Source organism: Lycium ferocissimum, unplaced genomic scaffold (genome assembly GCF_029784015.1).
Source record: "Lycium ferocissimum isolate CSIRO_LF1 unplaced genomic scaffold, AGI_CSIRO_Lferr_CH_V1 ctg9100, whole genome shotgun sequence".
NCBI classification, from domain to species: Eukaryota; Viridiplantae; Streptophyta; class Magnoliopsida; order Solanales; family Solanaceae; genus Lycium; species Lycium ferocissimum.
In genome coordinates, this window is record NW_026727578.1 from 10,394 (window position 1) to 27,011 (window position 16,618).

General features: G+C 36.5%; 2 protein-coding genes and 1 pseudogene across 2 annotated transcripts; 1 reads left to right on the plus strand and 2 right to left on the minus strand.

The window, feature by feature from the left end:
* Positions 1–212: 212 nt before the first annotated feature.
* On the minus strand, positions 213–12,876 carry LOC132046031 (mannan endo-1,4-beta-mannosidase 1-like; annotated as a pseudogene).
* Positions 12,169–14,911, minus strand: LOC132046032 (uncharacterized). The gene is made up of 4 exons (XM_059436579.1): positions 14,798–14,911; positions 14,244–14,651; positions 14,014–14,157; positions 12,169–13,335 (listed from the first exon to the last, which is right to left on the minus strand). The coding sequence occupies exons 1-4, from the start codon at positions 14,909–14,911 to the stop codon at positions 13,018–13,020; spliced, it is 984 nt and encodes a 327-aa protein (XP_059292562.1). The 3' UTR covers positions 12,169–13,017.
* Positions 14,912–15,237: 326 nt separating this feature from the next.
* Positions 15,238–15,825, plus strand: LOC132046033 (uncharacterized). The gene has a single exon (XM_059436580.1). It carries the CDS (start codon positions 15,238–15,240, stop codon positions 15,823–15,825), a length of 588 nt encoding a protein of 195 aa, XP_059292563.1.
* The last annotated feature ends 793 nt before the right edge of the window (positions 15,826–16,618 follow it).

Sequence of the window (16,618 nt, forward strand, 5' to 3'; positions counted from 1 at the left end):
ATCTATGCAATTACATTCTTGAGTTTAATCAGCTCACATGTTTGGTAATATATATGATGTTGAATTAATACTAAAAATCAGGGACGTAAGATCACTCAAATCCACATAGAAATTGATTATTGTATAATCAGGAAAAAAAATATAGTCGTAGAACCTATTATGAAATTTATTTTCTTTCGTATGCTCCATAATGGTGATCTTCATGCCTTCACTCAATGAACCAAATGAGCCAAAGCTGTCATGGCATGAGATTGACCTGAAATTATTCCTGCAGTTGAAGGGTTTTGTCCCAAAACAATGCAATAACCATCATCATAATTCTCCATCCCTTGTGCCATGAGTTGCCATACTAAGCTTCCTGCCATGGTTCCCCCTTCTTTTGCCAAATTGTAGACATTCTTATATACACTACTTATGAATATATCTCTTGATCCTTGACCTCTGCTAGACTTTCCGAATTCAGCAAGCACTAGAGGTTTCTTTAATATGGTTCTTGCGTCTTGCCAGTGACTTGTTATCCACTTTTCCATCCACGCCGACTGTGCATCATTGCTTTGTCCGGATACCCTGAAAATACAAATAGTTTTAAGTTTTATGCCCTAAAATGTAAAGAAATACCTACATTATAAAATGGTTACATGTAAATTTATATAATAAGATTTGATAACTTGATAAAGATGATGACTACTAGAATAGGTTAACCTACATTAGTCGTGAACGATTTTTTACACTATTAATGTGTATATCTAAAATCCATATATTGAAATATTTTCTTGTCTATGTGATCACTAGATACAGGGGCGGATGTAGCTTAGTATATGGGGGTTCCCAGGAACCCCCATGTATTTGTTCGGATCCTGTATTTGTATTGAAAAAAATTGATAAATATATATCAAATACGACTTGGGAACCCACAAGCATAACCATTCTCTTTATATTTTTTAATTTGATATGGGTTGGAACCCACAAGCATCAAATCCTGAATCCGCCTCCGACTAGATATCATGTTTTTTGGTAATTATCTAGTTATGATTGTCTTTCACAGGATATTGGAACCACCTCTGAGTATATAACATTTCTGGACAAGTTTAATTTGTTTCCGGTACATAATTGTGTAGTCTCTTTTGTAACTTGTCTAATTAGTCTAAAACATGTCTGAAGCTGTTTCATCGTATATAACAACGTTATATGCAAGTTTGGCGGTATTTGAATTGTTGCAGAGACATAACCCATATAATTGAGCTATAAAAATGTGATCAAAATTTAGCATTTTACCTCATAAAATTAGATAACGGATAACAATTATCTTTTTTCAGCACTATAAAGCTCTTCCCTTTCCATGGCATATATTATAATGGAAACAACACGTGAATTTGTAATTACAAAAAAGATGTAAGTTACCATTGGTCAGTGTATGCATGGATAGTTGCAAAATCAATCTCATTGATAAGATGGTTACTTATAAAATCTGTTCCTACTTGATAACCAGGATTAACTTGCTTCCTTTCTGGAATTAAATCACCATAAAATCCCTCCATTCCAACCTCCAACAAATGTTTGTTATCTAATGACTTCACAAAACTTTTCATTTCTTGAACCCAAGCCTGGAACGATATTAGTAAGAAACCAAAGTTTTTACAAAAAAAATTATGTTAATTTAATTTGGAAATGAATTAAAATTCACTACTTATGGGAGCTTACATTAACAGTTTTTCCTGAATAGTCAGCTTGGTCGCGTGGCTCATTCATGAGTTCCCATGCCATGATTGTTGGATCATCTCTATAAGCAACTCTAGTAATGGTATTGAACCTTGTAACAACTTTCTGTAGTAATTTCATAAGAGCATAACTTTATTAACCACCATACTAGCTAGCTTCTTTAGTTTTACTTAATAATGAGGATATTTCGTAGGTAAAAACAATGATTGCATGCTTATCAAACAATTTGTTGTTTAAGAGAAAAATTTATCATATGTTGTTACCCATGTACCTCAATGTGGTTCTTGTAGTAACTTTTGAGCATAGGATGAGTATAGAAATCATCGTCGCCATTAATATAAGATCCTGCATTTCGCCCCCACTGAACATATTGAGCTTTTCCTCCAAAGTCATTCCACTGGTTTACAAAGCTCAAGATTAAGCGAACACCATATTTCTTAGCTTCCGAGATCACAAAATCCAAACCCTGAATCCAGAAAAAACACAACAATAACCCCAAATTTAGAACAATTAACATAAGTATCTAATTAAGGACACAGTTCAATTGCTATGAAATTAAACCAGAAAATATTTAGTACAATGAACTTAAAATATATACGTGATGGTCCAAAATGTTTAAAATATATACGTGACATGGTCCAAAGTATGTTTTACTCTATGTGTCCAATTTAACATTACTACTCTATTTTCTAGATTATCAGATATGTATATCATGGTGTTATAGGTCAATTTAACCTGAAAATGTAACCATTATTTACGTTGATAATGCGCAAAGCATAAACCTTTACCTAAAAAACACGTTCATCGTATACACCGGGTGCTACTTGTAATGCTCTATCACCTCCATCACCGAAAGCCCACGTGCGACAAACAGAAAGGCCAGCAGCAGATGCATCTTTAAGAACCTCAGTGACTTTGTACCTCTTACTAGGCTCAGCAGCAACATGCATTAACCAATAGGAGTTGAAACCATTGAATAGAAAGGGGGATCCGTTGAGTTCAAAATGGGCATCCTTAACTGTTACAAATCCCGAATTCGCATTTCTTGGAACCCTAGCTTGACATGTAATAGCTAGGAATAAGAGCAAGAACCCAACAATACAAACCCAACAATACAACTCGTTCTTGTAAAAGACATTTTGCAGTTTAATTTCTAATAATGAATAGAAGATATGTGATGGGATAGAGATCATCTATAGTGTGCTTTTATAGTGAGTTGAAGATAAGAAATATTACTAAAAATAGCAAAACTTGTAGGAACTATGAAGACTTTCCTAGTGGATGGATATTGAGATTTGGGAAGTTTACCTGAAAATATTTTATTCTTAAAAAGATATCACGGGATGTTGATAGAAGAGGAAGGCAGCAGTTATTTGATTAAGATAAAATGACTGGTCAGTTGAAAGATTTATATGTGAAAGAAAAATAATTAAAAAAAGAAAATGAAAACGTGGAGTGGTGGTGTAATATGAGTGATGTATGCATCCACTGGTTGGTTTTTAAGGTATGATCACTAGATTAGATGATGAAATATGTGGGAACGCATACACAAGTAAAGGCAGTTTGAAAAAGTTAGTTAGAATATCGACTAGCACAGTGGGTTGGTATTTGATGGTAATGTACTTGACCATCTAATGCAAATACATGGATAATTCTTGCATGGGCTGCGCTAGGGTACCGTAAGACGGTTTCATCCAAATCCCCTTAAAAAAATTAAATTATATATATATATAAGGTCAAATGTGATTTTTGTGCATATATAGTAGGTGTTGGTTTTCCTTTGCTTCAAAAGTTCTAATTTGCACGTTTATTTATTTATATTTTAAATTATTTTAGTGAAACTTCTGGCTTCATCAATAAACTCTTGCACAAATTTTCAATCTGGACGTGTGTATCTTGAGTAAAAAATTAAAAGTTCGGATCATTTGGTTTTGGTATTCAGTGGTCCTACATTTTTATCATTTTATTGCATGACATTGAGCCAAAAGACCTGGGATTAGCTGTTGCAGGAGTTAGGAGAGGTTGGAGACAGTGGCGAAGCCACATGGAGCCGAAGGTGTTCATCCGAACCCCCTCGGCGGAAAAAGACATTGTTTTTACAAGGTTAAAATTATTTTTTATGTATATATAGTAGATGTTGAACCCCCTTAGGCTTCTTCGTATGTTTACTTTTTTTATATTTTGAACCCTCTCGGCGGAAATCCTGGCTCCGCCACTATTTGGAGAGGTGCGTAGAGGTAGGCCGAAGAAGACCTGGGGGAGGTGATTAGACATGACATGACACATCTTTAGCTGACTGAGGATATGACCTTAGATAAGAAGGTATGGAGGTCGAGGATTAGGGTAAAAGGGTAGTGGATAACTGCACCTGGAGTGCAGTACTTATTCTTCTCTTTTCTTTTACCCTTAGTAGTACTGCAGTTGTACTCAGTTATCTCATAGTCACTTATTTTTCAATGGGTATTACTATCTGTTGCTACATTTGTTTTGTCTCTTGCTATTTTGCATTCTATTTTTTTTTTTGAGTCGAGGGTCTATCGGAAACAACCTCTCTACCACATAAAGGTAGAGCTAAGGTCTGCATAAATTCTACCCTCCCCAAAGGCCCAAACCCCACTTGTGGAATTACACTGGTATGTTGTTGTTGTTGTTAATAATATATACTATATTAAAAGCAAGAAGGACCTTAGAAATGTTGATCGAACTCTTTGCCCTTTATTAAATGACTCTACAATAGACAAAATCGTCGTTTGCTATTTTCTTCAAATAAATATACATAAAATACTAATAATATATATTTCCTTTCAAAAAAAAAAAAAAAAACTGCAATAAAAAGAATCCTAAACCTAAAGCAAATTCTAAAACCTAAATAAAGGAAAGTCGTATCCATCCAAACAAACAACAATAAATTCGTTCTAAAGAGTACCTAATTTGATTAGGAACCATTATGATTGGTACACATTAAAATTAAATGCAAAGATCGTAAAAGTAGTATAGGACATTGACCAATTAAAGTTCCGTCCAACAAAGAAAGATCTACACATATGTATACCATCAATTAATTAGGATATACACACGTTCAATTTTAATTAGTATTTTTTCCAATTACAAATTTTAGGTTTAGGAGCTAAATTCCTCTTTCTTTACTTCGAGTTGTGATTAGGTTTTTTCAACCTTCTTCTAACAAATCTATATAAGTCATTATCGATTGATTCTTCATTATTCTTGTGCAGGTGAAAGAAGATTCGAGTATGTGATTGAGACTCATACCGATTTAGCTTGGATTTAAAGGCCTACTTCTTTTTTGAATTTTATTTCTATCATACATTGTTCTACTTATGTTGTTAAGGTTTTTATCACCTATTTAAATATGTGATCCGTTCATGTTAATACTTATTTTGCTGGAATCATACTTATAAAGAATGTTACACCCCATAGTTTTGTATGTTGAAATTCGAGCTACCTTTCAGGAGGTATATGAGATTATATGCGCTTATCTTATGATTATGAGGGTTTAAGTTCATATAATAAGCTATGAAAGGATTGAAGGTCAAGTGAATCAAGGAAATTAAATTTGTTGGAACTTTGAAGAAAATATGAGGGGCAATTTTGGCCCAACTTGGAGAAAGAATATCTTTTAGTATATTAGGAGTTTTGAAGCAAAGCAAAAGCCTAAATTGAAGTTCATGAAGTCTAGTTTCCAACGCAACAAGCCGCTCGTCGATAGGACATCGGAGTAGAGAGTTATGGATGTTAAAAGTTAGGCCGCTAGAGTAGAAAATTTCCATGCGCGAACGCGACCAAAGGGCCGCGAACGTGAAGAGGAGCAGGGATTTACCCTTCGCGAACGCAACCCAAGGCCACGAACGCGAAGGGCAAATTCTAGATCGGTGGAAACCAACCGTAGAACCTTATAATAGTGGATTTACCCCCTTATTCTTCATCCAAACACCCCTCCAACCATCCAAAATATTCTGGAAATTTCCCCCAACTTCCATTCATCAAATTTTAATGCAAATTAAGTAAAATCTCCGGATTTAGGTCTGGATAGCATATAGTTGTGATTATAATATCGTATTGCGAGGAATCTTGGCTGGGATTCAAGGTGATAATTGAAGATATTGCAGTTCTAGCGGGTGAAAGGTATGAATCTTTCCTTATTAATATTGAATTAAGCTTATTTACGGAGGAAAAGCTATTAAATGATCGTATAATGAATTTGTTAGGTGAGAAATTTGGAAAACATCGTGTGGGATGGTTTATGGAATATATTAGTATGGATAATGGTGTTGTTGATGTTGGTACTGTTGTTGTTGTTGGTTGTGGTATTGTGATTTCGAGCTAGGCATATAAACGGGGGAGATGCTGCCCGAATTTTCGCAGATTTTAAATGGATTTAAATTGAAGGCTTAAGACGAGCGTTTGATGATGAGCCTAACAATAGTATGAATGGTTGTATATGTAGATTACGGGACTATGAACGATCTTAAGTAATTTGCAAGACAGGAAGTAAGTTGGAAAGTCGAGAAGTGAGTTTCAGTGTGACGAGACGGACAAGAATCTTCCACAGTAGGCTGCTTTCAGGTACTAGTTTTGATTAGTGGGCTCCACTTCTTCCTGGAGCATTGCCAAGTCTGGGTTGTATATGTATTTTGTGTTAAGGGTATGTCGGGGGCCCTGTCCCGACTTATGTACTTCAGTCATGTTCATAGAGGCTTTGCAGACAGATTCGTGTATATAGCTTAGTTATGTTTTGTTAGTAGATATGTTGACGTTGTAGGCCTATTGTACATATATGTATGCATGATATTATGTTCATATTTAGCCTCTTCGGTCTTATGTTGCCATTCGAGACTTAGAGAGAGTAAGTTACAGCTAGGTTCGCTCGGCCCCAGTAAGGTTTCAGGTGCCAGTCACGCCTTACCAAGGTTGGGACGTGACAGAGTGGTATCAGAGCAGGTCTGTCCTAGGGTTATTTGCAAGATGTGTCTAGCAGAGTCTTATTTATGTTGTGCAGTGCACCACACCTATAAACAGGAGGCTGCAAGGCATTTAGGAAGATTTCCTTTCTTTCCTATCTTAGATCGTGCGATCGAACCATGTTATGAGGATTCTCTTTTTCCTGACCATATGTCATGATTTCAGTAATGCCTATGAAGAGAAAGGCAACAGGGCCCAGAAGGACAAGGCAGTGGCCGGAAGAAGGAGTGAGCGGGAGCTGCCAGTAGACATAGAGAAAGGCAGGTCCCAGAATAAAGTTTCATCCCGGACCTCTTATACCTCAACCGCTCTAGATGAGTATACAGGGACTCCAGTACCCCCAGTTTCCCCACCTGATGCCTCGGGTCAGAAGGTACGAGAGGCCATTCAGTTGTTGACTCAGATAGTAGACGCTCAGGCTCATCGGCAGGGTACAGGTTACGGTGAGAGCCATTAATGCCAGAGTCCGAGACTTTCTTAATTTGGGCCCTCCAGAGTTCTTTGGGTCGAAACCAGAGGAGGACTCACAGAATTTTATAGACAAAATGCTGATAACGTTGCGAGTGATGCATGCTTCAGACGCCGAGTCAGTAGAGTTAGCTTCCTACATATTACGAGATGTGGCTGTGTAGTGGTATACTGCTTGGATGTCTTCCAGAGGGGCTAATGCACCTCCACCCGTGTGGCAGGAGTTCGTAGATGCCTTTCTTCGACATTATTTGCCACCAGAGGTTCGTCGGGCGAGAGTAGACAGATTCTTGACTCTTAGGCAAGGGAACAGAAGTGTGCGGGAGTATAGTCTCCAGTTTAACTCTTTAGCTAGGTATGCTCCCACTATTGTAGCAGAAATGGAAGACCGAGTGCACTGGTTTGTGGCGGGACTCGAGCCGCATTTAATTAATGAATGTTCCACAGCTGTTTTACTTGACGGTATGGAAATCGCCCGTAGCCAGGCATATGCTCTCTAATCTAGAAGATCGAAGAGACGGCGGTCGAGGATTTGAATGAGGGTCAGTCTAAGAGGGCTAGGTCTTCTAGTCAGTTAGAGGACGTCAGGGGTAGTTTTAGGCCCCCACTTTTAGCTACTAGTACTCCTTCACTATCGCGGAGGCCGCATTATGAGAGGTCGGCTTATTCTGAGTTAGGTCAGAATTCGAAGGCTTCGGGTTTTCAGCACCGAAGAGAATCAACGCAGATGAAGATGCCCCCTCCCTGATGCAGTCAGTGTGGTCGAGTACATTTTGGACGATGTCGTCAGGGCTCTGATGTATGTTATACATGTGGGGTTTCAGGCCACTATATAAGGGATTGCCCGATGAATGATAAAGGTGGTATGGCTTGGCGCACTGGATCAATAGCAGCTTCAGCTTCCTCGGTACACTTCCCATAACGAGGCCCTCAGACATCAGTTAGCAGAGGTAGAGGTGGAACGTCTAGCTCTGGCAGTGGTCAGAACCGCATATATGCTTTGACTAGGCATCAGAATCAAGAGCGGCTACCCTATGATAATACAGGTATATTTACTAGTTATGTGTGATTAAAAAGTTATTATTACTTACGGTAGCCGGTGCGGTATTGTGTATTTTAGATTGCTGTGTCACAGGTTGGTAGTATTATAGTTACCGAGGAAACTCTGCAGAAATTTCCATAGATATCCCTAAGATTTTAACATTCGAGGACGAATGTTTTTAAAGAGGGGGAGAATGTTACACCCCGTAGTTTTGTATGTTGAGATTCGAGCTACCTTTCAGGAGGTATATGAGATTATATGCGCTTATCTTATGATTGTGAGGGTTTAAGTTCATATAATAAGCTATGGAAGGATTGAAGGGCAAGTGAATCAAGGAAATTAAATTTGTTGGAACTTTGAAGAAAATATGAGGGGCAATTTTGGCCCAACTTGGAGAAAGAATATCTTTTAGTATATGAGGAGTTTTGAAGCAAAGCAAAAGCCTAAATTGAAGTTCATGAAGTCTAGTTTCCAACGCAATAAACCGCTCGTCGATAGGACATCGGAGTAGAGAGTTATGGACTTTACAAGTTAGGCTGCCAGAGTAGAAAATTTCCCTACGCGAACCCGACCAAAGGGCCGCGAATGCGAAGAGGAGCAGGGATTTATCCTTTGCGAATGCGACCCAAGGCTGCGAACGCGAAGGACAAATTCTAGGTCAGTGGAAACGTACTCTAGAACCTTATAAAAGGGGATTTACCCCCTCATTTTTCATCCAAACACCCCTCCAACCATCCAAAATATTCTGGAAATTTCCCCCCAACTTTCATTCATCAAATTTTAACGTAAATTAAGTGCAATCTCCGGATTTAGGTCCGGATAGCATATAGCTGTGATTATAATATCGTATTGCATGGAATCTTGGCTAGAATTCAAGGTGATAATTGAAGATATTGCAGTTCTAGCGGGTGAAAGGTATGAATCTTTCCTTATTAATATTGAATTAAGCTTATTTACGGAGGAAAAGCTATTAAATGATCGTATAATGAATTTGTTAGTTGAGAAATTTGGAAAACATCGTGTGGGATGTTTTATGGAATATATTGGTATGGATAATGGTGTTGTTGATGTTAGTACTGTGTTGTTGTTGTTGGTTGTGGTATTGTGATTTCGAGCTAGGCATATAAACAGAGGAGATCTTTGCCCGAATTTCGGCAGGTTTCAAATGGATTTAAATTGAAGGCTTAAGACGAGCATTTGATGATGGGCCTAACAATAGTATGAATGGTTGTATATGTAGATTATGAGACTACGAACGATCTTAAGTAATTTGCAAGACAGGAAGTAAGTTGGAAAGTCGAGAAGTGAGTTTCCAAGTGTAGACAGACGGGACAAGGATCTTCCACAGTAGGCTGCTTTCAGGTACTAGTTTTGATTGGTGGGCTCCACTTCTTCCTGGAGCATTGACGAGTCTGGGTTGTATATGTATTTTGTGTTAAGGGTATGTCGGGGGCCCTATCCCGACTTATGTACTTCAGTCATGTTCATAGAGGCTTTGCAGACAGATTCCTGTATACAGCTTAGTTATGTTTTGTTAGTGGATATGTTGACGTCGTAGGCCCATTGTACATATACGTATGCATGATATTATGTTCATATTTAGCCTCTTTGGTCTTATGTTGCCATTCAAGACTTAGTGTAAGTTACGAACCCTGGGTTCGCAGTAAGGTTCCGGGTGCCAGTCACACCTTACCAAGGTTGGGGCGTGACAGAAGAAAATAGAGAATTGTTTGCAAAATGAAAATTGCATGTATTTTTATAAATATTTATCGTGTTTTCATGTATGTTGAATGATAGAGTCTACTACTGTTGGAGTGGTTGCGAAATTGAGAAGATCGAACTTCAAAGTTCGAATTTGTGGAAAAAAATTTGTAACTACAGGTAACTTAATTTTCTTCATTATTTATCTATTACTAAATTTTTTGCTTATCTGCTTTTGATTTTTATGCCATCATATTCGCTTTCGGGTATATGATGCCTGAATGCTGAAACCGACCTGCCATTTCACTACTTATTTGGTTGAGACTTGAGAGAGTTTAATTTATGTTGGATTATTTATTGTTTTGTGATGATTATATATTTCTTTTGTTCTTTTTCCTGTAAATTGTAGGATAAGAATCATGCACGGTTATCTTTTTTGTTTTGTTTTTATATTTGGTTTGATTTAACCAATCAACTATCCTAATTCCTGCCTATGGTTGAAGATAAAAAACCATACCAACTTCACATGGATACAAATACTTACAGTTATATCTTTACAAAGTGTAATGCATTAAGCTCTCACCAATTAGTATTATTACTTTAATCAACCGTAACGTTAGTATCTTTAAATTGTTTATCCTAGGATTCACTATTCGGTTTTCAATTACTGAGTTTTTCATGATCTTTTTGTAGAATTTTTACGTCAAGTATTAGACATGTTCTCAAGGTACAATGCTATTATATTTTGTTGGATTCGTAGAAAAAGGGTGGATTATTCTCAAATGATAATATGTGAAGTTCTTTAAGGTTGAATGACCAGAGAAGTAGAGATGATCGAATGTACTTTTGTCACTTAAATAAATGTTGTATCTATTTAACGTCTATTGCTACTTCATATACTTAGCCTTTTTGTGTATATTTTTTTATTGTTCGACGCAACAGACACGTGCAACGCACGTACACTAAATACAAGTAATAATAATAATATAATGTTTTATTCCCACTTTTGGGAAATCAGAATCTGCAATGCAGTAACTTTTATTCATATTTATTTCCGTCATTTGCACTTTCCTTATTATTTAGCACGTTTCCTTTTTATCTATATAATTATAATAATAATAATAATAATAATAATAATAATAATAATAATAATAATTTTCTTTCGCTCTGTTTTCTTTGAGAATAGTCGAAGTGGTAAGATGATACTTCTTAAGTTACAGTATTGATAAAGGATGGTAAATTGATAATTAATAGGAAAAAACTTACTAGCTTTATATAAATAAAATAGAATATTGTCGGTTTAAACTTCTTTTTTCCCCCTCAAAGAAATGGTGAAAGTTTCATCGACATATTGCGAAATTTTATATTCCTTAATTTAGTACAAGTGCAGGCATCAGACATTTGACATAAGTAGTGACTAACTTTCAATTTTCAAGTTTTCATTTGTTTCTTTAGTATAGTTTCAGCACTTAATTTATACTCCGTCCATCTCAAATTAACTATCATGATTACTAAAAAGTAGTTGTCTCAAATTATTGTTGTTTTAGAAGTTCAAGACAAAATTAATTTTTACCATTTCACGCTTAGTAGTTATAGTCTGTGAAGACTACAAACACCTCATGAATTATGGTATGATGTTATGATTGTTCAAATACCACTGAATGGTAAAATAGTTAACCCACCCCCCCCCCCCCCTCCACCCCCACCCCCAAATTAATATTCCTTAAGAGACATGTAAAAGAGAATCAGGACGACTAATTTTTTACGGAAGGAGTATGAGATTTAAGGGGTGCCTCACACCTCCGTGGTTAATCTAACCTCCAAACCCAAACTTTGTTTCCTCCAAACCCAAACTTTGTTTTGGCAAGTATTATGGAGTCACACATTTTTCAAGAGAATTTTGATCAAAATTACATTTGAGTTTTCAAAATTGATTGGCTAAGTGACCCAACACATTTAGTTTAATTACCCTTTATGTTGGAGGTGACTAAGAGTTATTCTCAAAAGCTCTTCAAATTACCGGCCAACTTCATCCGGTTATTATTATATATTTATTTAAAAACCCATAAACTTCAAATTCTGGATCCGCTTCTGGTTGCAGGACTACGTTGATGAATCCAGTAATCTAACATATCTCACTGTTATCAGGGATGACTGTTGCTCTTTGTATCTCCCAGGAGAGAAACACATTATTTGTCTGAAAATGATGAAATTAAGAGTTCATCTTTGGAATGATGATGTATGATTGTCGGAATTCGTACCTTCAGCTAGCTAGTTGATGCTTAGCTAATTACTAGTTAGTAAAGTTATTCAGACTAGTAGTGTTAGACATTTTGTATAACCATCAATTGTAACTACAGGTAGGAACAAAATGTAATTTGTTTTGGATTTCATATAGTCGCAAAAAAATGACTTCCTGGGTGTTAGTTAACCGTTATCATTTTAAAAAAAAAAAAAAAAAAGCATTATCATATTATGTTTTTTTGGTGGTAGGGTGTTTTGAGCGGGTTGTCTCCTCGATCTTTTCTAAAAGAAGTAATGAAAGGGAAGCCCGGGGTTAAAGTACAGGAAGGGAATCGGGTTCTTGAACCGCATTACAACCAAATAGAGTGCGAAATAACGAGTTTAGACAATGAGTCTGAGGGGAGAATCAAGCTTGAAAGGAGTGGACAAGCATAGGCTTAATAGTGAATGCAGACCCCCGATATGAGATCAATGACTTAGTAAAAGAAATATGTCGAGACAATGTCTAAAATGTGATGACTGAGTCAAACTTAGCACATGTAGACCAATTTACCTGATCTCCTAAGGTAATATAGTAACTCATGGTATTTAATCCCATTCCTTGCCCAGCAATTGGATATCTTAATTGTTGGTGGTAACATAATGAAATACAGTGACACATCAACACAATAGAATAAGGTGAAAAAAGCAATTCGCCACTTGACAATTAGCTTCTTGTGCATCTACATACTTCATTCGTAATTAAAACTGATGTCTACCTACAACGACCCGTGTCAACAAAGAAAATCATGTGCTTGAATGTTTTTTACAAGTAAAATCAAATCAGCTACCATATCGACATAATAGATCTATCAAAATGTATATTATTTGTAGAAGATCACCACAGCTTCCCTGGAGATAGCTTGTCCATGTAATTCCCGTTGGATTGAGTAACGTTCTCTATCACTGAAGGAAACATTAGTCGCCAAATTACCTCTATGAGGACTTATGTACCCTGGGATGAGAAACATCCGCTCAAGTGTTAATGCACTTCTAAGAATAAATAGAGCAACTTCAATCTCTGATGTTGATCCATAAAATCCACCCAATGTCACTTCTTTTAGTTTAGTGTGACACATAGGAGATAAAGGAGGCTCTCTACTTCCTCTTTGTTTCGTGCTCTTTTTCTCTACTTGTGGTGCCTGAGATCAACATATCGCTAAATAAGAAAAGCTTCAAATTAATCAATTTTGGTTAAGTCTTTGGTTCAGCTACCAGCAGGGAGACATTCTGTAGTTTATAAAGCAAGGGATAAGATACAGTTTCCTAATCTTTGCAACCAATCTTGAAGACTTACAGTGTGCCAACTAAACTGATGTGACACTTTTGTTATCAAATGTCGTCTTTGGCAAAATTTTCAGCACAAATCAGTCACATTAACCAAATTAAACAAAAAAAAAAATTGTCGAAAATGATAGTCAAAAGAATTGCACTATCTACAAATACCAATTGTAGGTATGACCATTCGAACTTACTCAAAGTTGACAGTCTTCTAGGATTACAAGTCAAATGATTGGAAAAAATGGTCATATGATTCTTTTTGTTACCACAAAATGATATTTCCATCAACTTTGCATCTATGTAGCAGTTCTCTGAAAGGTATTCTCTCATGCAACAAACTAAACGCTCATATACTTGACTTATTGGAAAATAATAGTATTACTTTCCCTAGCATACATATAAAAGACCAAGCAGAGGATATCTGGAATATCCAAGTATTAAAAATAAAAAATAAAAAAGAATTGTAACCTTTGCATCTTCTTAATGCCATCAATTAGTAATTCTCTTACTTCATAAAGAAATGAATATGGATAACTCACCGTCAAATTCAGATATTGAAGAAGAGGACAAGCACCCAAGAGGAGGGAAATATTGAGTATGTCAGAGTCATACAAGTCGAATAGTGACAAGCTTAACTGCCTAATGTTTCTGAACATCTTCATATCGATTGGTATGCATTTTATCTGAAAAGAAATAGCTCAATTGATTAGGACATCCCAAAAAACCAAAACAAAAACTTTAAGAAGAAACGACATTGTCAAACTAATACCTCATGACCACATCTGACTGCTAAAGATTTAACGTGAGCAGGTAAATCTCTCGCAAAATCACCGAAGATGTATGACATTGTATCGGCTTTAGAAGGATGAATCGTTACATTTTCCAACTTGGGAACAAACGAGAAAATGAATCTTACATTGTCAAAACAGTGAAAATCAAGTGCACGAAGATTTGCAGCCTGAAAATCAATCTCTTTCACTCCACCACAAATGTGAAACGTAACATATGTTACTGTACTGGAAAAGCGTAGCTTATAAGGAAGGTTACAAAGTTTAAGAGTTAATTGCTCAAGGTTAAAACAAGAGGACAAAATACCCTCTAGCTGTCCACTTGCTAACAAAACAGCCGTCAGAGAAAGGGTCTCGAGGGACCTGTCAGAGAAAGGGTCTCGAGGGACCTAAAACAAACTTCGGAAATTAGTTGCACAGTGCAATGGTACAAATCCAAATGCTTCAATAAAGAAGCTTGAGACAGAAGCTCAAGAGAAAATCTAAACAACCTATCGGGGGAGTTGAGGGGGGTGGTGGTGGTGGTGAAACTTACGGAAACAGAACCACAAATAAAGGAAAGGCATAATCTTTCAACGCCTAACCCTGAAATAGAACGCATCCAGTTCTCAAATTCACAAGATAACTCTCTCCCAAAGCAAAAGGTCATATTAATGTGAGGCACTCTACTACCTGAGTAAAGTTGTAATAACATATTCACTCCCTTAATGAGAGGAAGCTCTTACCATTAATGAGAGGATCAAAACCAAGAAGAAGAAAAAGAAGTTTAAAAAGAAGAAGAAAAATAAGGTGCATTTCAAAAACATTACTGGGAGATCCCATAAAAAGGAGCAGGGGAATAACAAAGAAGAGAATGGAAAAGAGGATATTACTACAGATAATGAGGAGGAGGACTTTGAAAATGAAGAGCAACAAAAGGAAGAAGAATATCAAGGCAAAGAGCATGAGAAGGAAAATGAGAATAGCAACAAGGAAATGGTTGAACATAACAAACCAAGTCATAACAAAAAAGATAAAGACAATACCGAGAACAACAGTGACCAAAGGTTGCAGGAAGCAAGGTCAGAAAATCAGGACACTCATGAAGGAAAGGAAAATGGAAAACAAATGTCTCAAGAAAGTAAAGTGAAGGAAAACAAAGATGAGAATGACAGCATTGATCAAAGATCTCAAGAAAGAAATGGGACTGATAACAAAGAAGAAGAGGAGGAAATTTCGACTAGCTTAAGTTCCAGACTCAAAGATTGTGAGGGCATAAACCTGGTGGTAGATCTAAACTGCGAAAATGATAAACAGAAAGATGATTTTGAAGGCAACTCTGATGATGAAGTGGCAGAAAGCCTAATTCAATTTTTTGCCCCAAACATTGTCCGTGACAAGGAAGAAGGGGAAGTCGATGAAGACCAGGAATGTACAGCTGAAAGTCACTTGAAGGAAGTGATTGAAAAGCAAGGATTGTCTCCAGTAAAAAGGGGAAGAAGCAAACATAAAGGAAAAAGCAAGAAACTTAAAGATGCAAGAGCTAAAACTGTTCCCCTGGAAAAGGGAAAGAGTTTAGAATAGTCTCACCCTCATATTTTCCATGATCAGTGCAATTTTTTGGAATATAAGGGGTGTTAGATCCAAAAAATCTATTCATAGATTGAAAAATCTTATCAGAATCAACAACAGTGACTTTGTAGCCATTATGGAGCCATTAGTCAACAAAAACAAGATTGAAGGTTATAAGAGATATTTGGGTTTTAATGAATGTATCACCACTGAGAATGGCAAGCTATGGTGCTTTTGGAGCAAAAACCTTGAAGTGGTGGATAACATCCATGATGAACAACAGATTACCCTCAAATTTAAACAAAATGTTAGAGATCAGTTTGTGTACATCACTGCTGTCTATGCCAAGTGCACTTCTACTGAAAGAAAAGATCTATGGGATAGCCTAGCCAATGTTAGTGCCAATATTGATGCGCCATGGTGCATTGGTGGTGATTTTAATGTTATAATGGATTCTGATGAAAAGATGGGTGGCTTACCACATAGAGCTTATAAAAGTATCGACTTTATTAGCTGTATGGATCAATGTGGGGTAACTGATATTGGTTTTGTGGGTTCTAAGTATACTTGGTGCAACAACTGGGAGCCTAGATACAAAATTTGGAAGAGATTAGATAGAATTTTAGTGAATGATCAATGGGAACAGAAATTTCAGAATAATGTGGTTAAGCACTTGGCCAGAACTGGTTCTGACCATAGACCCTTGTTATTAAAGTGTCAGGATACTTCTAACAATTTTATTAGCTATTTTAGATTCCTAAATTTTTGGACAGAACAGGAAGATTTCTTGGATGTGGTTCAAAAT

Coding starts and splice junctions, on each gene's coding strand:
- LOC132046033 (XM_059436580.1), top strand. CDS start 15,238: ATGGTTGAACATAACAAACCAAGTCATAACAAAAAAGATAAAGACAAT.
- LOC132046032 (XM_059436579.1), bottom strand. CDS start 14,911: ATGACCTTTTGCTTTGGGAGAGAGTTATCTTGTGAATTTGAGAACTGG. Junction 14,652..14,797: donor TTATTTGTGGTTCTGTTTCC/GTAAGTTTCACC, acceptor AGTTTGTTTTAG/GTCCCTCGAGACCCTTTCTC. Junction 13,336..14,013: donor TTCAATATCTGAATTTGACG/GTGAGTTATCCA, acceptor TGTTGATCTCAG/GCACCACAAGTAGAGAAAAA.